The 24,750-nt window shown below is 36.1% G+C and overlaps 1 protein-coding gene across 1 annotated transcript in view; it reads right to left on the reverse strand.

Moving 5' to 3' along the window:
• Frem2 (FRAS1 related extracellular matrix 2) overlaps positions 1-24,750 on the reverse strand; it is a 162,941-nt gene that overhangs the window by 20,948 nt on the left and 117,243 nt on the right. Inside the window, exons 7-13 of the mRNA XM_076872483.1 lie at positions 19,352-19,501; positions 9,802-10,011; positions 8,191-8,388; positions 6,953-7,117; positions 6,076-6,258; positions 2,876-3,006; positions 715-873 (exon numbers count right to left, since the gene is read on the reverse strand). Coding sequence (XP_076728598.1) covers positions 715-873; positions 2,876-3,006; positions 6,076-6,258; positions 6,953-7,117; positions 8,191-8,388; positions 9,802-10,011; positions 19,352-19,501 — 1,196 coding nt within the window. The remainder of the gene's footprint in view (positions 1-714; positions 874-2,875; positions 3,007-6,075; positions 6,259-6,952; positions 7,118-8,190; positions 8,389-9,801; positions 10,012-19,351; positions 19,502-24,750) is intronic.

Below are 24,750 nucleotides of genomic sequence, written 5' to 3' on the forward strand. Positions count from 1 at the left end.
ATGTGGGTTGTTACAACAGGGCTGTTGTGATAATAATAAAAAAAAGCAAGTCACAGTTTTTGCTCATAAGGAGTTTATAATTTAGAGTCAAGGGAAGGCAAATTTAAAAAAAGTAATGATGACGGGCCATTTATTCTGCTCCTCCTCTGGCTGTAGTTTGTGTTTTGATCACTTACTTTTGAATGATCTTTCTTGAAATTATACCTGGCCATCCTAAACCTTCCTTAATAGATACAGCTGCAACTCTACTTCCTAATTTGCATCATTCCTATGATAATAATCACATCTTCTATTAGAGATACTGTCTTTTATGTATTTTTCTTTTTATTATTATTTTTTCTTTTTCTTTTCCTGCAGCACTAGGAATTGAAGTCAGGCCTCATGCATGCTAGGTGAGTACTCTACCACTGGCTTCACCCCAACCCCTCTTTTCCTTTTTTTTTTTTTTAAAGAATTGTGTGTCAAGTTCATGGTTTACCTGTTTTTCTATTAGTGACATACTCTGGGCTCCTACTTGATGTATACATCAGTTAATAAAACTTTATTAGGTAAAGGAAGAAAAATGGGAGCTCCGTTTAATGAATGTTATTATATTTTCTTCTTTAAAGGTCAAAATTTAAACCTTGGAGTATTTTCCCACTTATGATAATATTGATTAAAGTGTATAATTATCATAATTAATTATAATTTCACTCGGTTTTGTCAACTTCTTACTGTGACGCAGATGATGGGATAGCCGGACACAGGTCCTGCACTCTCCTTAGCTTTGGCAGTGTCGTCATACATCAGCAAGGACACGATTTGAGGGATAGAAGGAAAAGTGACATCTGCCATGCTGTTCATTTCTTCTATATACACAATGGCTTTGGTCACCTAGAAGGAAAAGTTAATTATAACTGATTAGCGAAATATTAGGTGAGACTTTTGGTGCTTCTACTATTCAGGGCAATACTCATGATGCTGGGCAAACTCATAGGATCATTGTGATAAGAACTGTGGAGCCACACCCCCTGCAGAGTGATAGAACTGGGGCCCTGACACCTGTCTCTTGTCTTTTGGCTCCAGTGGGGGACACCTGTTCTTGGGGCAGTAAATCCAGAGGTTGGTCAGTGGTCCCTGAAGTATTTGGGGTCCAAGTTCTTTTTCCCTTCTATTGTGATGGTAGTGCAAAATCTGTCCTGGGGTTGGAAAGTGGAAGTTCTAAGAAGTCAATTATTTGACAGTAGGAGGAAAGCTGCAGATACCCTGAGTGAAGGGAGACCCTCTAGGTCATGGTATAGGGTAGGACATGATGAAGTGGATACCGGTTAGAAGTAAAAGTCTAAATCAACAAAGGCCAGAAGGCATTTCCTGAAGCCCAGAGAGGAGACAGAAGCCCAAAGGGAAGATGAATTCCAGACATGAGGAATCTGAGCGCATCTGTACTGGGCAAGGTGACAGAAACATCTTACTTTCAATGCTCTGACTCCCAAATAACTTCCAGTGTCAAGTTCTTAAACCTAACCTTATATGAATAGATGCTCTGTGGCTTATAGAACGTTTACATCCCACAGAGCCATTGAAAGTTGGAAACACTGTAAGTCAGAAATGTATCTAACCCATGTGACCTGGTGAGCATCATAGCTTAGCAGCAAAGTGCACTGCAGAGACTCAGCTGTTCCTAATCACTTGGAAAAGGCAAAAGTCTAAATTTGAAGTATGAAACTACTGAATGCATAACAATTTTACAAAATTGTAAATTCAAAAAATTTTTAAGTTGAATCATTGTAAATCAAGGATTGTCTATGTACCTTTTTTTTTTTTTAGCTGTAGATGGACACAATATCTTTATTTATTTTTATGTGGTGCTGAGGATTGAACCCAGTGCTTCACACATGCAACGCAAGTGCTTTACCACTGAGCTACAGTCTCAGCTCCAGGGATTGTTTATGTACTTTTAAGAGAAGCTTTTATAACTGGAAGTGATTTTAGTGAATCGCTATTTCTTTCTCTAATCCATAAAAATAATAATAAAGATTCATTTTATGTGTAAAGACATAAAAAATGTTTGATAAAGATTTTCCATCCAAACTTATAAGATTATAAGAAAAATATAAAAAATATGACTTGAAAAAGAGTAACACAATGCAGCAGAAACACCTTCAAGCAATAAAAATGATAAAAACGATAAAAATGTTTTTAAAAATATTTTTCTCAATTTTCTCCAATTTGACTTCGTAGTAATGGGGAAATAAATAATAAAAGCAATCAAGTGAGTTTAAGCCTAGATTTTATTAAAATAGATCTGTTCCTAAAAGGACATGTAATTTAAAAAATTATTTTCAATGTAGAAGTCAGAATTCTGTGGAAATTACAATGAATTTGAAGACATCTGGCTGATGATACAATATAAATTATGTGAGTGTACAAAACCGGTTTTAGGACTGTAACAATTGGACATGAAACTCTGAGCATCCAATTCTAATCCAACTAGGAGAAATAGTGGGAATTTTGATGGTTAGTCAACTGTTTTGTGGGTTAGAATGTATGCTTTAATGAGTTGTGGTGCTGAATTAATATCTCATCTTTGTACCAAGATGATGCTGTTTCTCAGTATTCCACGTTCAGCCACTACTGAGTGACATGGGAATGGTACAGTTTATCATATGGGCCTCAGTGATTCTATGCCTGAAATTTCTATAAACATGATTTGTCAAAAACAGATAGAATTCCCTGCTTATGATCTAATCAGAACAAAATTTATTTCAGACGGGGAAAAGGATTATGTACGTCCCTTTCATGTAAGGCTTGTATAAAGTCTCATTAGTTTATTGTATACTATTTGATTTCTTAAATGCATTTGCTGGCCATGAGTTATAAACATCAAATTACTCACCTGGGTCTCTGCTATCATATTTTCATCAGGTTTTAAGTGAACAGTGAAGGCCTCTCTCATCTCTCTTACCCCATCGAAGATTACTTCAATTTCAACAATGTGCTGAGTTTCTCCTTCCTTAAACTCAATTTCTACAAATGCAAAATGACAGATATAAAATTTTTGAATGAGTAAGAAAATTTTTAAACAAGTCTTTTTGACTGTGGTATACAATGAAAAATACATTTTACCTTGTGATCCAGTAAATTTGTGTGTGTGCGCGTGCGCACGTGCATATAGGTGCCAAAGCACAAGATTAACAAACATCTCTTATTTTTTATATTGTACTGTAATATATTCTGTTCTGTCCTACTTTAATCTACCCTGCTCCCCATTTCTCTACACAAAAGGAAGTCCTAATTGTATATTTCTTCTAAATTGATTTGTTGATTTACAATTTGAAAAATAATGCTGAGTTATGGTGCAATTAATAGTTTTTATACTGGGATATAATCAGACAAACTCACCTCTCATTTCCCAGAATTCCTAAACCCATAGCATCAAGGGTATAATGGTGTGTCAGTAGTATTTACTTTACATGTATATAGACAAACTGGATAAAAAAATTGAGTTTTCAAATGCAATATAAAATTATATTTCAAAAGTATTTCTTTTTGCTTTTTTTGAAACCTAGAAAAGTTACTACAGATAAATGTTAGTGACTTTTTCCCTTACCCTTTTCCTTCTCACTAAAAAGAATTGCTTTATTATCATGAAAGTTAAATCAAATTATCAGAATCCTTTTTTTAAACCGTTTCTTTACAAATTTAAAAATTTTCATATCATTGGATTTTATTGAACTCATTATTGTGCCATTGGCCATATGTTAAACTTGAATACACAATTTTGTTGGCTTTTAAAAAAATCTTTCAAGAAACTGGTTTAGAAGAAAAAAATATAAAGAGTATAAAGCATAATCATTCAAATTAGAGGAGATAAGAGTTGCTTTCTGATGTTATTGCATCAGAATCCTATCAATTATAAATTTATAATTCTATCAGTTATAAATTCTATCAATTGTTCTATAAATTTAGAGTCTGGCAGGAAAAAAAATGCAACTCTAGAATATTTTTTTTCTACTTCAATTCTTTTATTATCAATGACAAAGAAAACTGTTTTCTTTAAAATCGCATTTGTGAGTCAGACTTCTTTACAGTTAGCTCTGTTTCTAGAGGTGGCATCCCCCATGCCCTTGCCCCACAGCCCCAGCATGTTCTTCAACCCATCATTCGCAGGCTTCTCAGACCCTGAGAGAATTTATGGTTCTTGTTCCAAGGGATGAGAATTAATTCTGGCCCATTAATTTGTTTTTAATTTTAATTTTTTAAAATAAATTTTATTGCATGTATTTAATGTATACAACATGAGGTTATAAGATAATTTTCTTAATTAGACCTGTGTGATGTGACAATAAAACATTTTAGTTTCTGACACTTAAAAATTTAGGACTTTCCAAGGAAACTATGGGTTTTTGAGTTCTTTTTCCCCTTTCTGCACCAGGATAGTTAGGTGGTTATGATGGAACAGGCTTTTCTCAACAATGAATGTACTTTCTGGTTCGAGAATATTTCAATCATTCCATTTTCCCTTCATATTTTTGTTTTTTACCCATTTCTACTGTTTGTCCTGCCTTTGTGTTCATTCAGGTTTTTATAACCCTCTGAGTTATATAAACCAAAGCACTTCTTATAAGAAGTTAAAACAAAAAACTTGTTTTGAATATTTAAATTGTTGTTTTCTGATAGTACACTTGCTAGATGACAATCAAAGCTTCTCAGATACACTTTTCTGAATCTGTTACTAAATTTTCAGCGCACAAAAATTTTCAGCCTTTCTGTTTAATTTTATCTGCTTATTTGCATTAGACTGATCCTGACTTAAGCCTTAAGAAGAGAAATTAGAGGATGTTTCAGGAAAAAAAAGTCCCTTTAATTTTGATTGTAAACATTATAAAAGCACGTTAACTTTTATGGGGCAAAAGCCACAGGTTGGTTTAATATTATTTAACTTTTCTCTGAATTCATTTATCAGTCCATTACATAGTTATAATTTTGTTCCTGTTTTAGACAAAAGAATACCTTTAATTCTTAGAAAATCTTTCTATGAAAGGTCATACCTTTAATTTTTAGAAGACATTTCCTTTATGTAAAATCTGCTCTCATCATAGAAAAGACTGACTGTAGATTTTTATAATTCGTAGCTAATCAGTTTTGTTTATCATCTTTTGCATTCTAGGGGATTTATTTCAATTATATAGAGAATGATCTGAGGATAACTTTGAATTTCTATAGTGGTTTATCTAATGTTCACCATACATTTAAAAAAATACAAACACCTTTGTAGAAGATGGTATTTTTTTCTATGACTTCATTAACTTTGTTACTGATTCAGTTCACACCCATTAGTCACTTTCTAAATTTTCTTAGCAAATTAGAAAATCAATATGAATGCCTGAAGTGCTAGGATGGTCAAAAACTGATTACTGGTAGTGAGAGGTAGAAAAATATAAACATGGTGGATAAGCAAAACTCCAAATAATTCATAAGCCTAATTTTGGATGCAAGTCTAATGTTTAGTCTGTCAGTAAATAAATTAGAAGCGGGGGTGGGGTGGGGTGGGGGGTTAGGAGGAAGAAATAGAGGGACAGATAAATCAATTTGTTTTGACTATTCATAAAAGTAAGAAATAAAATGATCCAATAATTTTCAGAAAGAGAAAGGAGGAATGGACCCAACGAGGCTCTTACATTCCAGAGAACTCAGGGTCCCTTTCACTGTCCTCTGTTAGCACAAAATTTTCTAGCTTTAGATTTTTATTGTGGGTGTTCTCTAAAACAGACTATCATCATGGCCAATAGGAAATTTACAGGAAAATTATTATTTAATGTCTGATCACTAGATGGAGATAAAATCAGAAGAAAGATACCAAATAGATCATCTGGGTCTTCTACTCAAAATTTCCCCAAGTCCTACTACATATATCCTGCAAATCAAAAGAAAATACTAGAAATAAATTCTGTTCTTTATTTTTCTAAAGAAGGTGAATTTAGAAGAGCGGCTGTATTTGCATTTCAGCTGAAGCTTTTCTTCTTCTCAAGGGCATAGCACCAACACACGGTGCTGGCATGATCCACCTGGTGACAGGCCCTGGGAGCCCCGTACCTTCTGACACAGGGTGATAGTCTTCTCCGGAGGTGGCTGAGCCATCCTTGGTGTGGACTCTAACAATGGAGACCTTAGAAGTGTCTCCTTGGCGAATCACTGGAATTTCAACCACGACTGACTCTCCTGGTTCTTTGGGTTCTGTGACGCTAAATTTGGTTTCTCCAAATTTGATAATAGTCTCTAAAATTATGGAAAACAGACAGATTAAATTGTTAGTTAGAGGAACACTTTTCTTCCATGTTTCCTTCCATGTGGGAGGAGAGTAATTACTATTACATCCTGGCTTCTCTCTGTCCCCTCACTCAATGTTAGTTTCGAGTGTGTAAAGTGAAGCTGCTAAGTTAGCTCAGCTCCTTTCTGGGAATTAACCAACCCCCAAAGAACATGTGCTCTGGGATGTCCCTTTGTGCCATAAATATACAGGAGCAAACCACTGGCAAGGGGCAGGCAGGGAGCAGACTGTTGGCCCAGGAATACTTGTACTCAAAGTGTGTGTAAGAAGAGGTCCAGGGATGAATGGCTTCCTTATCTAGATATAAGCCATAGTCTCCCAAATCAACTTTATCAGTTTGAATTTCTTCTTTCTTTTTTTTTTAGTATTATTATTTATTTTTATTATTATTTTTATTGCTGTGCTGGGGATTGAATCCAGGGCCTTGCTCATGCCAGGGAAGCACTCTACCATTGAGCCGCATCCCAAGCCTTCAAACTTTATCAGTTTTAATGATTTGTTTTGTTCTCCATTTGTCTTAGTCTTTTTCTTATTTCTCATTTGCTTTCAAATCTTACTCAGCCAGTGGGGGTTATTTTCTGAGCTGCCTAAAACCTCAACAGGGATGGATTTCACAGCTGAGCATGAGCAACGACTTCTTACTATCAGCATCGTCTCGGATCCTTATCAGAGTTTCATTCTGTTCACCAACTGCAGCCCCAAAGGGAGAGCTGCTTTGCGGAGTGCCAAGTACCAGGCGGAGCTCTTCCACCTCCTCGTAGAGTGTGTCGTCCATCAGCTCAAGGACACATGGCTTTTCAATCTCACCTGGAACAAATAACAATAACAGCAGGTCAGTCACATCCCATAGGCCAGGAGCCATATGTCACCAATTAGAATGAAACATCACAGGAGCAGGGATGTTACTTTCCCCTGTTGTCTCAGGGGAAGGAATAGTATTTGGCATGAAATAAGCCATCAAAAAATATTTGCCGAATGAGTGAATAAATGTTTAAACACATGCTATGACTGACCTTATTCTCGTACAGGGAATTTTCTTAATGTCTGCTTTAAATTCTATCACTCATCTTAGAAAACAAAGAGGAAAAAGAGCATATGCCAATTTTGCCGAGGAATTTCTAGCATTCTGATTAGGAAACAAATTTAGTGGATTTGTATTAGTTGATTATCATTAATTTGACCACAAATTAATGATAGCATTATTTTTCTAGTATTATTAACTTTTGTCTTATTAAATAAAGCATTAAGTCAAGACCAATTAGGTCCCAGCCTCTAATGAATAGAGCCAGTATTATGTCCTAAATTTTCCTTCATCTCATTAATAATTTTTAAAATGATTTTTAATGGCAATGAAATATACTATAGTATAGATGTTCAAATAAATAGTTCTCTAATTGTTGGCCATTTATTTAAGTTATTTACAGTTTTCCCTTATAATAAATATTAGTTTGTGACAAACATCAGCATAAGTAAACATTTTAACACATATTATTCTTTAAGAATATATTCTTATAATTACTGGATCAAAATAATAAAATAGTTTAAGGCTCTGAATACATATTTAAAATGTGAAATTTATTTCATTTCAAAATGAAGTTCAATTCCCAGTATTGTGAGATATGTTCATTTGATATGTTCTTGTCCACCTACTTAGTTGCAAATAAACAATATAGCACTTCCTTAGGAATCAGTGAGTTAATACAGAAACCCAAAGCACATTCATTCAACCTGTTACAGCTGCTTCATCTTATCATTGAGTGCATGTGAAAACACCTCACAGGCTTGTTGAAGACAAGGCACTTGTATTTCCCAAATGCATATTTCCTAACAAACACTTGCTTTTCTTAAATTCCATATGAAAGTTTCAAGCTCTGATTTACCAGGGAGGAATGTGATGATGGAGACGTCAGTGTTTGGGCGTTCTTCAAAGTCCATCATCACCTGTGCGGACCCCTGCCGTGTATAGCATCGCACTGAAGACCTGTACTGGATATCTCCGCTCCTGTGGATCATGGCAGCTATATGCCCATCACTTTCGCTGCCAGTGTAAACTCGTTCTTTGAATTGCATCTTAGGCACTGCAAAAACAAATAATCTTATGGATCAAAGTTAACAGAAATTTCCTCAAGGAACATGGCATTTTGAAAGATGAGGTACAGTGGAAAGAATAAGAGAAAAGAAATGAGAAGGTTGGGATCTGAGTCTTTACTCAGTCATTTGCCTATGTTTTTAAATTGCAATCACTTAACTTTAAGATCTTTGGTTCCTTATCATCAAAATTTTGCTCTGCCTATTTTGTGGAATAAGGGTACACAATCAAATGTTAAAGTAGGTGTCATGATTTAGATATGTGGTGTCCCCCAAAAGCTCAGGTGGGAGACAATGCAAGAAAGGTCAGAGGTGAAATGATTGGGTTAGGAGAGCCTTAACCTAATCAGTGTGTTAAACAGGGGATTTCAGAATTTCTTGGTATGAAGAACACTAAATATTATGCATTTATTTACAAAAGGTTCATGCAGACCATGTTGAGAAAGTTGACAATGAGTGTGCACATATATAATTTTTAGGTGGCACATAAATTGGGTCAATTACATATAGGTCTCATTGGCAAGCACTTTCCTCTAAGCATAATCAGAATCATCATGGTTGACATGTTCAGAATTCCCTTGTGATGATGCCTCAGAGAGCTCTGCCATGTGTTTATCGGCCGGTTGTCACAGAGCAATATATTTGGCACTGTATTAGGGAAATCTGAGAAGTGGTTGGGTGAGGGAAATCAAAGTGTCTTGTGGTCTTGTGGTCTTATGAAGTAGAAAAAGACCATTGAGTAATGGTCTGCACAGCTCCATGGAGTTCTACCCATTTGTTGTGAGGAAATTCTTGGGACACAAACAAAATACTGATGACAACACCACTGTTTTCTTTGAAATTTGAGAAGTCTAAAGGATTTCTTCTAAGACTTATTCTATCAAAATGATAGGAGAAGAAAGAAGGGTGGGGCCTGCTAATGTATATGCATGGGCTGCACCTGTGTCTATCACTGCCCCTGTCACATTCACACGTTGAAGTCCTAACCTTCAGAACATTAGAATGTGACTTTATTGGTAGGCAGGGACTTTACAGAGGTGATCAAGTTCAAATAAGGACATTATTGTGGGTCCTACTCCAAGATGACTGGTGTTCTCTTAACACAGAAAACTGGACACAGAAGATGATGTAAGAGACAGGAATAAGAGGGCCACCTCCTAGTCAATGAAAGGGTTCTGGAATACCCTTCCTTTACAGAACTCAAAAGGGACCAACACTGCTAGCACTTTCTGGCCAATGGCTCTAAGGAAATCAATTTCTATTGTTGAAGTCCTTTAGTCTGTAGTCTTTTATAATGGAGGCTCTGGTAGATGAATATAGGAATACATAGCTTATTGCTCTACTTGTGAATTATATAAACCCTGGCATATCATTTTATATTTGTAAAATTAACAGGCACTCACAGTCTGAGACAGAGTCATTTATGAACACCGTGGCTTTGTTGGGCTCCCCAAGGGCAGCATTCATAGGCATACGAAGTACCAATTCAAATTTCTCGGTTCCCTCCAGCACTGGTTGTCCAAGGTCATCCAGAATGATAACACGAACAGTCTGCATGTTGACTCCAGGTGCAAAATCTAAATTGCGACTGATTCCCACATAGTCTGTTCCAGCTATGAGAGTAACAAAAGGATTATTCAGTTAAAAGATATACAAGAAATAAATTTATATACATATATTTTATTAAAAATAGAGACAAGCATAATAATACAGAAAAATATCTTAATGAAATGCAAAAGATTAGTAGTATCCACATTGACTGTTGAGGGGGTGAATCAAAGATCAGGTTTTAAACTGAATCTATGTATAATGGTTGAACTTTGGAGTCGTTATTTTAGCTTTCTGCAATATGGTTCCTCTGTCTTTATTAGAATCCTCTAATGGAGCTAATAAAAATCAAATCTATATGACTGTACACATGGTGTGACACTACATAGTGTACAACCAGAGAAATGAAAAGTTGTGCTGCAATTGTGTACAATGAATCAAAATGTATTCTGCTGTCATATACATAATTAAAATAAATAAATTAATTAATAAAAAATCAAATCTAAAACAATCAGCAGTGTCAATCAAATGTTAAATTTAATATAAATTATTATATATGAATACAAAGCATTTTTAAATATTAGTTAAATATCATACTTCTTATTTCTATATTTCTGGAGCTACCATAGAACACCCTGTTTAGGTGCATGGTTGTCTGTTAGATACAGCAATATATTTCAGGTATGAGCTGCTGTCCCCTACCCCTACCCACACTCGCCCCAGGAAACAAGAGCAAGCTTCTGTTCCAAAGATTTATTTGATCTTTGATTTAATATTTTTCAGACCATGAAGTGTTGGTATTTCCATTAATATCTAAAGTAGCGGGCTGGGGTTGTGGGTCAGCGGTAGAGCGCTTGCTTAGCATGTGCGAGGCCCTGGGTTTGATCTCAGCACCACATAAATATAAATAAATAAAACAAGGGTATTGTGTCCAACTACAACTAAAAAATAAATATTAAAAAATCTAAAGTAGCTAAAAACGAAACTATCTTTTAATCTTTAGCCACTACATCTATAAAGACTTAAAACTAGAGGAAAGTAATTCAGCATTATTGCTTCTGTTTTCATACTTTTTGCTGTTCTAATTCTTGTTTTGTACCTACTTTACTTCCAAATATGCAACTTTCTAAGAGTATTTGTCTTTAATTCATTTCAAGACTTTTCTTTATTTTCTGGGGCAGGGGTTGTAGCTTAGCATGCTTCATGCATAAGGTCCTGGGTTACATCCCCAGTGCCAAAAACAAAAATCAAAAGCGAAATAAAATAAAACAACAAAAAAAATTTATCTCCTTGTAGTTCTTTTTCTATTTTCTTTGCCTCCATTTCTTACATTTTATTCTCATTTGTCTTTCCCTCCCTCCAGATTCTGATTTGAATTTTTCTTTCAAAAATAAAAAATTTGAAAACAAATAAATAAAAAATTGGCTAAACAACTGTTTACTGAATACTTGCAGTATGCAAAGCACCACACTAGTTCCACTGCATTGAAAAAGATAAAACTTAGTTGACTTTTGAAAATGGCATGCATGAATATGTGATGTGTATATGACATATGTGTGCACAGTTCACACATTCCTAACACAATGATGAATCTATGTATATGCGAGAATTTGTATTGTTGGTTGACTAGAAAAAAGAAAGGAGCTGGGGCTGGGGCTCAGCAGTAGTGCACTTGCCTGGCATATATGTGGGACTGGGTTTGGTTCTTGGCATCATATATAAATAAATAAATGTCTATCAACAATTAAAAAAAAAAAAAGGAAATCTTGAACCCTATGCTTGCCCTAAATTTATGATCAGCTTTTTGGGATATAGATCTCAGAATGAGAGAGAAGCATGTAGTAGTTGGGACAGTTTGTACAATATAGTATGAAAAAGACTTTGGGTCTTATGTACTTCTGGGGACACTTGGTTAAAATAAGGAGGAAGTCAAATTAAGATGCATGACATGTCTTCAGATTTCTGTGAAGGCAGACAGCATTACTGTTGTGCGTGTAACTTAGCAACATTCAACCATGTTAGATTTCCAAAGTATAAAAAATCAGCTCATGTGAATATAGGCATTAGAATTTAGAATATCACTGTTTAGCTATTGTGAAGTCAAATGTGGGCATGCATGTATCACTGTAGTATTACGACTTTAATTCTTTAGGAAAAATACTGAGGAGTAGTATATCTGGGTCAATACTGTGGTTCTATGCCTTGTCTTTTGAGGATGCTCCATACAAATTACATAGTAGTTGTACTAATTTACAGTCTCGCCAACAGTGTTACTTTTTTTCTATATCCTCTCCAGCATTTATTTTCTTTTTTAAAATTCTAATTTGTGATGTATGACAGTAGAATGCATTACAATTCATATTATACATATAGAGCACAATTTTTCATATCTCTGGTTGTACACAAAGTAGTCACACCATTCTTGTCTTCATACGTGTACTTAGGGTAATGATGTCCATCTCATTCCACAGCCTTTCCTACCCCTATGATCTCACCCTTCCTCTACCTCCCCTTTGCTCTATCTAGATTTTGCCTAATCCATCCATGATCTCCCCCAACCCCATTATGAATCAGCATCCTTAATATCAGAGAAAACATTTGGCATTTTTGGGATTGGCTAACTTCACTTAGCATAATATTCTCCAACTCCATCCATTAACCTGCAAATGCCATGATTTTATTCTCTTTTAATGCTGAATAGTATTCCATTGTGTATATAGCATACATTTTCATTATCCATCATCAAACTAAGGGCATCTAGGTTGTTCCACAGTTTAGCTATTGTGAATTGTGCTGCTAGAAACATTGATGTGGCTGTGTCCCTGTAGTATGCTGTTTTTAAGTCCTTTGGGAATAAACCTAGGAGAGGCATAGCTGGGTCAAATGGTGGTTCCATTCCCAGATTTCCAAGGAATCTCCATATTGCTTTCCATATTGGCTGCATCAATTTGCAGTCCCACTAGCAATGTATGAGTGTGCCTTTTTCCCCACATCCTCACCAACATTTACAGTTGTTTGTATTCTTAATAGCTGCCATTCTGACTGGAGTGAGATGAAATCTTACAGTAGTTTTTGATTTGCATTCTCTAATTGCTAGAGACGTTGAACATTTTTTCACATATTTGTTGATTAATTAATTGTATATCAACTTCTGAGAAATGTCTGTTCAGTTCCTTGGCCCATTTATTGATTGGGTTATTTGTTTTTTTGGTGTTAAAGTTTTTGAGTTCTTTATATATCCCGGAGATTAGTGCTCCATCTGATGTGCATGTGGTAAAAATTTGCTCCCCAAATGTAGGCTCTCTATTCAACTCACTGATTGTTTCTGTTGCTGAGAAGCAGCTTTTTAGTTTGAATCCATCCCATTTATTGATTCTTGATTTTGGCCCTTGCACTATATGAGTCTTATTAAGGAAGTCAGGGTCTAATCCCACAGGATGGAGATTTGGGCCTAATTTTTCTTCTATTAGGTACAGTGTCTCTAGTTTAATTTCTAGGTCCTTGATCCACTTTGAGTTGATTTTTGTGCATGGTGAGAGATAGGAGTTTAATTTCACATTGTTGCATATGGATTTCCAGTTTTCCCAGCACCATTTGTTGAAGAGGCTCTCTCTCTTTTCTGCAGTGTATATTTTTGTCTAATATACATAAATATTATATGTATAATATAATGTATAATATATAACTGTATATATGTGGGTTTGTCTCTCTGTCCTCTACTCTGTACCATTGGGCTACAAGTCTATTTTGGTGCCAATACCATGTTGTTTTTGTTACTATTGCTCTGTAGTATAGTTTAAGGTCTGATATACTGATGCCACCTACTTTATTCTTCTTATTAAGGACTGCTTTGGCTGTTCTGGGTCTCTTATTTTTCCAGATGAATTTCATGACTTCTTTTTCTATTTCTATGAGGAATGTCATTAGGATTTTGATTGGAATTGCATTAAATCTGTATAGTACTTTTGGTAGTATGGTCATTTTGACAATATTAATTTTGCCTAACCAAGAGCAAGGTAGATCTTTCCATCTTCTAAGGTCTTCTTTGATTTCTTTCTTTAGCGTTCTGTAGTTTTTTGTTGTAGAGGTCTTTCACCTCTTTTGTTGAGTCCCAAGTATTTTATTTTATTTTGAGGCTATTTTAAATGGGTAGTTTCCCTTTCAGAGGATTTGTCACTGACATACAGAAATGCCTTTGATTTATGGGTGTTGATTTTATATCCTGCTACTTTGCTGAATTCATTTATTAGTTCTACAAGTTTTCTGGTGGAATTTTTTGGGTCTTCTAGGTTCGAATGTTGAACCAACCTTGCATCCCTGGGATGAACCCCACTTGATCGTTGTGCACTCTTTTTGATAGGTTTTTGTATTCAATTTGCCAGAATCTCATTCAGAATTTTTGCACCTATGTTCATTAGAGATATAGGTTTGAAGCTCTCTTTCTTTGATGTGTCTTTGCTTGTTTTGGAATCAGGGCGATACTGGCCTCATAGAATGAGTTTGGAAGTATGCTGTCTTTCTCTATTTTATGAAATAATTTGTAGAGTATAGGTATTAGTTCTCCTTTTTATGTCTTGTAGAAATCAGATGTGTGTCCATCTTGTCCTGGGCTTTTCTTGTTTGGTAGGCTTCCGATGGCATCTTTTATTTCCTTGCTTGAAACTGATCTGTTTAAATTGTGTGTATCATTCTGATTCAATTTGGGTAACTCCTATGCTTCTGGAATTTGTTGATGCCTTTGATATTTTCTATTTTATTGGAGTACAAGTTTTCAAAATAATTTCTAATTATCTTCTGTATTTCTGTAGTGTCTGTTGTGATATTTCCTTTTTCATCACGTATGTTAGTGATTTGAGTTTTTTCTTCTCCTCTCTTCATTAGCATGGCTAAGGGTTTGTCAATTTTATTCATTTTTTCAAAGAACCAACTTTTTCAATTGTTTTCTTTTGTTTCAGTTTCATTGATTTCAGCTCTGATTTTAATTATTTCTTATCGTCCACTAATTTTGGTGTTGGTTTGTTCTTTTTTTTCTAGGGCTTTGAGATGTAATGTTAGGTCATTTATTTGTTGACTTTTTCTTCTTTGAAGGAATGAACTCCATGCAATGAACTTTCCTCTTAGTACTGCCTTCATAGTGTCCCAGAGATTTCAGTATGTTGTATCTGTGTTCTCATTTACCTCTAGGAATTTTTTAATCTCCTCCTTGATGTCTTTTGCAACCCATTGTTCATTCATTAGCATATTATTTAGTCTCCAGGTATTGGAGTAGTTTTTGTTTTTTATTTTGTCATTGATTTCTAATTTCATTCCATTATGATCTGACAAAATGCAGGGTAGTATCTCTACTTTTTTGTATTTGCTAAAGTTGCTTAGAGGCATAATATATGGTCTACTTTAGAGAAGGATCCAGGTGCTGCTGAGAAGAATGTGTATTCACTCGTTGAAGGATGAAATATTCTATATATGTCAGTTAAGTCTAAGTTATTGATTGTATTATTGAGTTCTATAGTTTCTTTGTTCAGCTTTTGTTTGGAAGATCTGTCCAGTGGTGAAAGAGGTGTGTTAAAGTCACCCAGAATTATTGTGTTGTGGTCTATTTGACTCTTAAATTTGAGAAGAGTTTGTCTGATGAAAGCAGATGTTTCATTGTTTGGGGCATATATATTTATAATTGGTGTATAGTTCCCTTGAGCAGTATGTATGGTCCTCCTTTATCCCTTTTGATTAACTTTATCTTGAAGTCTACTTGATATGAGTATGGAAACCCCTGCTTGCTTTCTCAGTCCATGTGAGGGGTATGATTTTTTTCCAACATTTCACCTTCAGTCTGTGGATGTCTTTCCCTATGAGATGAGTCTCTTGCAGGCAGCAAATTGTTGGTCTTTTTTTTTTTTTAATCCAATCTGCTAATTTATGTCTTTTGATTGGTGAGCTTAGGCCATTAACATTCAGGGTTATTATTGAGATATGATTTGTATTCCCAGGCATTTTTGTTTATTTTTGATATTTAACTTGGTTTTTCCTTTGATTAGTTTTCCCCATCCTCTCTCTGCTGATTTTCATCATTATTTTTCATTTCCTCTTCATTGAATATTTTCCTGAGGATATTCTGTAGTGCAGGCTTTCTAATGTAAATTCTTTTAACTTTTATCTATCATGAAAGGTTTTTATTTCATCATCAAATCTAAGGCTTAATTTTGCTGGACATAAGATTCTTGGTTGGCATCCATTTTCTTTCAGAGCTTGGTATATGTTGTTCCATCATCTCCTGGCTTTGAGGATCTGGGTTGAAAAATCTGCTGAGATACAAACTGGTCTCCCCCTATAGTGATCTGATTCCTCTTGCAGCTTTTAAGATTCTATCCTTATTCTGTATGCTAGGCATTTTCATTATAATGTGTCTTGGTGTAGATCTATTGTAAATTTGTACATTTGGTGTCCTGTAAGCCTCTTGTATTTAATTTTCCAATTCATTCTTCATGCTTGGGAAATTTTCTGATATTATCTCATAAAAGAGATTGTGCATTCCTTTGGTTTGAAACTCTGTGACTTCCTCTATAACTCTTAGATCTGGTCTTTTGATGTTATTCCATAATTCTTGGATGTTCTGTTTATGGTTTCTTACTATATTCACTGTGTGGTCAACTTTATTTTCCAGATTATATACTTTGTCTTCATTATCTGCTGTTATGTCTTCCAAGTGATCTAGTCTGTTGGTGATACTTTCTATTGAGTTTTTATTTCATTTATTGTTTCATTAATTTAAAGGATTTCTGATTTCTTTTTAGAGTATCTCTTTCTTGAAGTAATCTTTTGCTACCTCTATTTGCTCCTTTATCTCTTTGTTGGTGTGATAAATGGTTGCCTATATTTGCTCTCCTATCTCTTTGTTGGAGTGATCAATTTTTGCCTGTATTTGCTCATTTAAGTCATTCTTTAATTCACAGATCATTTTAATCATGAACATTCTGCACTCTTTCTCTGACATTTTATCAACTTCACTGTCCACAGGTTCTGTCACTGTAGCATCCTGGTTTGTTTGGGGCACTTTCCTCCCTTGTTTTTTCATGTTGTTTATGTGTCTTCCTTTCTTGCACTGTGGATCTGAGATATTACAGTTTCTACCCTATAATCTTGTGGTATCTGTGCAGATTATTTGTACCTCACCTTGATGTTGGACTTCCAGACCCTGCAGGGGTCCCTTGATGTATGCTCCTTCAACTGAAGTTGGTGGCAGCAATACGTGGAGGTATCTCAAGATAGCAGTGGAGGTGTCCTAAGATGGATGCAATGTCTTTCAGAGGTGGTGCTGAAAGGATGGGCCTTACACTGTCTTTGGAATGTCTGCTCCAAGATGCAGCTGCTTCTAGACCCTGTTGTCTAAAGCTAGAGGCTACTGGGTGGGGAAGTCTATGGCGATGTCTGCAGTGTCCCCAAATGGAAGTGGGTTAGGTGTGAGCTTCCAGGTTTGGGGTGTGTGTGGCAGAGTCAGACCTGCCCTGGGCCTGGGTCCTGTGCAGGTGGGTGGAGGAAGTCCTGTGCTGGAGCTTGAGCTCCAGCAGGAGTCTGCCCCTGGCAGGATGGACTCGGGCCTACCCTGGGCCTAGGTCCTGTGCAGGTCTGTTATTTGTGTTCTTGATGACTGCCATTCTGACTGGAGTGAGATAAGAATTTCAGTATAGTGTTGCTTTGTATTTCCCAAATTGCTAAAGGTGTTGGACATTTTTTTCATATACTTGTTGGCCAATTATATTTCTTCTTTTGAGAAGGGTCTGTTTAATTAATTTGCCTATTTATTAATTGGGTTATTTGATTTTTTGTGTAAAATTTTGAGTTCTTTATATATTTTAGATATTAATCCTGTCAGAAGAGTAGCTAGCAAAGATTTTCTTTGATTATGTAGGTTTTCTCTTCACATCCCTCATTGTTTCCTTGCTGTGCAAAAACTTTTTAATTTGATGCCATCACATTTAACAACTCTTTGTATTACTTCCTGAGATTTAGGGGTCCTGTCTATCCATGTTTATAGCATCCCAGTTCACGATAACCAATCTATGGAACCAGCGTAAGTGTCCATCAATAGATGAATGGATTAAAAAAATGTGGTATATATACACAATTAAGTTTTATTCAGCCATAAAGAAAAAAAAAGAAATTATGTCATTTTCAGGAAAACGGATGGAACTAGAACCATTATTTTAATCAAAATAAACCACACTCAGAAGGTCAAGGCCATATGTTTTCTCTCATATGGGTAAGCTAAAGAAGAAAAAGTAAAATAAAGGTGGAGGGGGTAGGAAATCTCATGAAAATCAAAGGAAGCTCAGTAGGAGAAAGGAATCTGGGGTTGGGAATTGCTGTGGAATGATATTGGCCAAATTATATTGTTATATGTGTGCACATACAAATACGTAACAACGTATCCCATCATTATGTACAACTATGATACACCAAGAAAAAAATGTGGAAAAAGTTTTCAGAAAGTTACCAAAAGCGAAACTTGAATTTGCCACATTCCAAGCACTAGGCTGAATCCTACAAGTGAGGTGACATGTAGATGCACCTTACATGGCTTCCCACTTTCACCACTCTGCAGGCTCTCTTCTGCATTGTTGGGGCATCTTCACCTTGAGTCACCATTATGTGCTCACACATGGGGTTAACAATGGTGGCATCTGGACTGAACACGTACAGACTCTTTTTTTTCTAACTATTATCCCCTAAACACTAGTATATAACAACAATTTACATAGGACTCATGTGATCTGACATATTAGAAGTACTCTAGAAAAGACTTGAAGTACACAGAAGATGTATATAGATTATACGCAAATACAGCATCATTTCATGAAAGGGATTTGAGCATCTGAAGATTTAGGTAGCCACAGAGGAATCCTGCAACCAATCCCCCATGACATCAAGGGACAACTGTACATGTATTAAAACATCACATGGTGTCCCATAAAAGTATACAATGATTATGTGTCAATTAAGAACAAAATTAAAAAATGTTTTTTGGGGACTGGGTTTGCGGCTCAGCAGTAGAGTGCTAGACTAGCAGTGTGAGGAACTGGGTTTGATTCTCAGTACCACAAATAAATAAATAAAATAAAAAATGTATCAACAACTAATAAAAATATTTTTTTTAAAAAGTGTTTTTGGAAAGAAAAATAGAATTCAGAGTCTCTGAGTCTTTCATTTTAACCTAGCTTCTGATTCATGTTTCTGAATGTCCCACCATAGTAAATGAAACCCAGGTTAATCTACTATGAGTAGATATCAGGAAAAAACATCCATCCAGACTGCTTCAGTAAGAGCAGAGCTATTCTGGCTGTGAAGCATTTTGTGTCCGGATAGTTGAAAGCTGCAGAGCAATCAAAAGAGCTAATGTGGGAAACCTCTCACCATCCGCAGAAGGAGGATCCGTCTTCCGAGATCTCACTGTGACACTGGAAGGCCTGGAGAGGTCAGTGCCTGTTCTCCACACCTGCACCTCCACGTGGCCGGAGCTCTCGTCCACAGAGTACTGCACATTCCCAAAGTAGAAGCTGGGTTCTGTTAGGAATGGAACACAAACCACTTCTGTTATTTTTACTTTTTCACATCAAATGCTACTGACGAGATTTCAAAGAAGAGTTACCTTCATCTTATATCATCCTAAGTTTTCCTTTTAGTAAGCTAAAATCTCTTTATTCTGTGCATCCATACAGTTGTTAGGTAAAAGTGCCATGGCTCACGAACAAAAATACTTACGGTAAAGTGCTTTATGGAACTTTCTAACCTTGAGGCATAAGAATGAGTTTGTTGTCCCTATCTGGGATTATGAATGGCTTCTAAATGTACTTCCTGAAAGCTTAGATGGAAAAAAGAACCAAATGAAATGTAACACATAAGACCGATTGTTTTTAAAGTCTGGCCTCAGCATTCATCATCTCCTACCAAATTTCCACTCTGATCCGGAGACATTATACTGTCATTCTGTCTTTTATCTATTAGATTTTGGGGTTAATCCAATGTATTTGGGTCCTTATAATGAATAGGGTGAGAAACTACTGGTGCAAAGAGACTGAATATGCGTGATCACCAGCCACAGGACTTTAAGGAGAACTAATTGTTGGTTACCTGTGGAGTTTTTGGGGATCTTCTCTATCAACTGAAGCTTTCCTAAAGTGTCATGGTTTATATATGAGGTGTCCCCTAAAAGCTCACGTGTGAGACAATGCAAGAGCTTTTAGGATGCAATGATTGGGTGATGGGAGTTTTAACCAATTTAGTGCATTAATTGTCCGATGGGGATTTAACTGGGTGGTAACTGTAGGTAGGTAGATGTAACTGGAGGAGGTGGGTCACTGGGGACATGCCTTTGGGGTATATATTTTGTCCTTGGTGAGTGGACTCTCTCTCTCTGCCTTCTGGTTCTAGGTTCTCAGGTGATTTCCTTCACCATGAACTTCCTCCGCAATGTTCTTTCTTGCCTCACTTTAGGCCCAGATGAATAGGGTCAGTCATCTGTGGACCAAGACCTCTGAAATCATTATCCCCTTTTCCTTCTCTAAAATTGTTCTTGTCAGGTCTTTTGGTCACAGCAGTGAAAAAGCTGACTAAAACAGTGAGTAAACCATCTAATTCCAAGACTTCAGTGCTTGTACTTAGGGCATATGCTTTGGGACTTTGTCTTTTTCTCCAGGATTGGTGATGAGTCTGAATTGATCTAATCTAATAATTATTTTTCCATCTGATTCTACCTGTGACCAATAGTTCACTTTGTGATAGAGCTGTTAGGAGTCTGAAATAAAGCAGTTAGATGACTAATGAATAAAATTGAGAGAGAATTTGTGAGATGTTTTTTAAGAACTTATTTTGAAATACAGAGAGGCACATAGGAAATTGGAAAAAAGTGGAGTCTATACTTTTCCTATTTGTGAGCTCACTTTATAAGTCATTAAGAAAATTAATTATACACACATAAAGTGAACAGCCCTTTGAAGTGAACATTTTAGTCATTTGTCTCTAGTTTTGTGAGATTTGAAAGGACTGTATCTAAAAGGATAGGCAATTCATATCACTGTTCCTTGGAACACAAAGTCATTAACAAGATATTGTCATGTTCCAGAGAATCTGATCCAATTCCCAAATTCCCCCAAAATGGGGCAAAACCTGGCAACAGTGCTCAAAAAGCCACTGCAGAAGCCAAAAAAAAAAAAAAAAAAAAAAAAAATCTCTGTGCACTATTCAAGTTGAATATGAATTCTTTATGTTCTTGCCCTAAATAATTTACTTTTATTAAAATTACAAAAGTCTGTTCATTTTTTTTCACATAGTGGGTAGGATTAAAAGCACAGTCGCCCTGAATTCTTGAATAATGGCAAACCAATGTTGGACATTTTGTTTGCATATTTTGGTTCAGGAGGTGATAAATCTGCCTACAGCATAGTCCACCTCCCTACCATCCCTCCAAGGTGGCTGCTGTTAGGGAAAGTGAGTGTTCGGTATAGATGAAGGTGTTATCTTATCCACCTTAGTCAAAGCAGACTTGGACTGCAAGCCAATACATTCCTTACATTTCTCACACTAAGGAGGGGGCAAAGGTGAAGACAGAGAGCCCTGACAAGGCTTATTCTGGCCAGATGGCAAACCAGGCACATCTGCATGTCTTTTCAAAGGCTTTTTATAATTATTATGGAGGCTCAATCACCTCCAACCAAAAAGTGAGCTCTCTAAATCTCTTTACATTCCTGGCAAACCACAGCATTGCACAGATTAAGTTTCTGAGTTATAGGATAGAGCTGTGAAAGGCAATCAGGAAGGACCAATCACCTATTTAATAATGTTACCTCCCATCTGCCTGCTCCTCACAGATATGTACTAGGAATGGGATGGAATAAAATTATGGAAGTACAATCATAAAACACCAAAGAAGCTACTTACCAGAGAAGAAACTGTGTTTTTTTTTTTTTTTTTTGCATTTGTGTGTTCAGATTTGTTTTGTCAACTTTAGAATAAGTTTTTATTTTTTAGCTTAATGCATAATTAAAAACAACTTTGGAACAAGTTTTTATTTTATAGATTAATGCATAATCTATACATGGCGATGGTAGTGGGAGGTCCTATGTCATACTCTGAGAATTTTATCCAACTGGTCATTCAGAGTGAAGAGTAATGATAATAGTTAACATAAATAGACACATGTACTTTATATACGTGTGTGTGTGTGTGTGTGTGTGTGTGTGTGGAGGGGGGATCAACATATAACAATGCCATAAATAAGTTCCATAAATGATGCAAACAATATTGTCATATTGCCTATTATGTGGTGTATTGTTAACTCCAGCAGAAAGAAGGAGGGGTAATCTAAACAGGGTTTTAATCCTAAATCCCTCAGTTCTAAAACAACAGTTAATAGAACAAGTTAGGAAAGTTAATTATTTACTTCCTTAAAAGGAAGTTTTTGATTATCAGTCAAGTTAAGTTATTTAGAAGATTTCTTTCTGTCTCTGCTCCACTGAGGATGACTGGAAAATTGGTTAAACACAAATTGCAATCATTGCATTCAAGTTTGAGGTGATTAATTATTATGAGATTAAAATACAATTAAATAGTTCCTATAAGACAATAATAACAAAATAAAAAAACACCCATACCCTAAGTACTTAGTTTCTTGGGTGGGGTAAAATAAAATGACTGGATATTAGAACTTTTATATCTAGATGAATTAGAACTCATGAAGATTATCTGTATTTCAAATTCTCAATATATTTTCAAAATCTCTAACATTTGAATAGTGTTTATAATTGTTAGTACTGAGACAAAACCTTATGTATATAAATGAGCTACTGGGGATTGAACTCAGAGGCACTCAGTCACTGAGCCACATCTCTCAACACTATTTTGTATTTTATTTAGAGACAGGGTCTCACTGAGTTGCTTAGCATGTTGCTTTTGCTGAGTATGACTTTGAACTGGTGATCCTCCAGTCTCAGCCTCCTGCTGGGATTACAGGCATGCACCACCATGCCCGGTGAAGTACAGATTTTTTTTAAACTATATATTTTTTAGTTGTCAATGGATCTTTTTCTTTTATTTATTTATATGTGGTGCTGAGGATCAAACCCAGGATCTCTCACATGCCACGCAAGCTCTCTACCACTGAGCCACAACTTCAGCCCTGAGTACAGATCTTTTAAGCAGTGAGTTGAGTTATAGACATCACTCAGGAAAAACAGCAAGATGTTCCTGGGATATTTTAATGGCTGCCAAGAAAGTTTGAAAGGAAGAAAAGGATAAATGGGTGAAGACTGTTCATGATTGAAGGATACCTATGAAAAATCCAGAATAATTGCTTGTGTTAGCAAATAATTATTATTTATGAGTAAGATTTTAACTCATATCTCCTTTGGTATTTATTTATTTATGCCTAGGAAATTAGCTTCTTTTGGCATTAACTGAAGATTTTTGTGGATCAGTCATGGAAATACTCATATGACAACTTAAGAGTAAGTTAGCAAAAGCATGATCACATGTTTAATTCTCTAATTCTGCTCTTAAATATACACTATGCCTTGTATTACATTGAAGTTCACAGATTTACTGGGGAAAACAGTCAGTAGCTGATATTATAACCAGGAATGAGCAGATAATCAGGGAAAGCCACACATCCTCCAGCCCACACCTACATGATACCATACAACAGCCATTTCTCAGCACTCCCTCACCCTCAGGTGAGACTCCATAATGCAAGTTTATTTCTTCTGCAGAGGAAAGATAAGTCATGTCCAAATTGCATGTGATCAGTACAGAGGAGGTTTGCAATTGGCCTAGTGAAAGTGTGAGATTCCTAAAGGGAGAAAAAAATCTACTCTCCAAGCTTTGTGGCATTGGACTTCCAAGTTCAGGGTGCAATTAGCTCATTAAGCATTACTAAGACTTTCAAAGTTGGAGATACTTTCACTCCACATGGCACAGAAACAATCACATTTTTTTTTTTTTCCTGCAAAGGCAGAAAAGAAGGCTTGGCAAGCCACACAGTGTACACACCTGCAACAAAGGGAAATAGTTTCAGTTTTTTTCCCATAGGGTAAAAGTGAACTTTTTTTTAAGGTGTCTAGATTGATGTTTACCATTACACTGTGTCTCATGAGATGAAAGCAAGAGGTGCTTGGAGTAATTGCTATCTGGAGCCAAGTCTTATTTACTCACGTGTACATGAACCATCAGTCAAATAACCTTTGTGGATCTGACTAACATGTTTGTTTAGAACTGAACCGCATAGAAGCTTTCATGCTTTCTTTTGGTTCAGGCTGAAAATAATACAAAGAAGCCTCCTACAACTGTCTCCAACTCAGATCTTTCTTCTGAGCTTTGACCTTGAGAATTCACCACCTACCTAACCACATCCCAAAGGGCACCTCAAGGTAAACTTCTCCAAAACAGAGTTGATCAAGTCAGTGCCACCACACCCCCTAGTATCCTTCTGTCTTCCTGCCACTAACTTAGATGCCTATGCAGCCATCGTCACCTGCCATTTGAATTCCCCTAATAACCACGAAACAGACTCTTAATTGGAATGGCCATCCCCAGAGCACATGGTGTCAGGGAAGTCCTTTTGCTGAAAAGCTTCTAACATGGTTTATAAGACACTGAAACATCTGGCTCAGTTTACCTTTTCAACCTCCTGTCCCTTTTCTGCTTGGTTAGGCAGTGTTTCCAATGTCCTGCTTGTACCAGTCCCAGACCTGGCTGTTATCAGTGACACTCCTCCCTGCTCCTCATCTGGGTAACTCTTGCTCATCCATCCTAGCCTACGA

Source organism: Callospermophilus lateralis, chromosome 12 (assembly GCF_048772815.1).
Source record: "Callospermophilus lateralis isolate mCalLat2 chromosome 12, mCalLat2.hap1, whole genome shotgun sequence".
NCBI classification, from domain to species: domain Eukaryota; kingdom Metazoa; phylum Chordata; class Mammalia; order Rodentia; family Sciuridae; genus Callospermophilus; species Callospermophilus lateralis.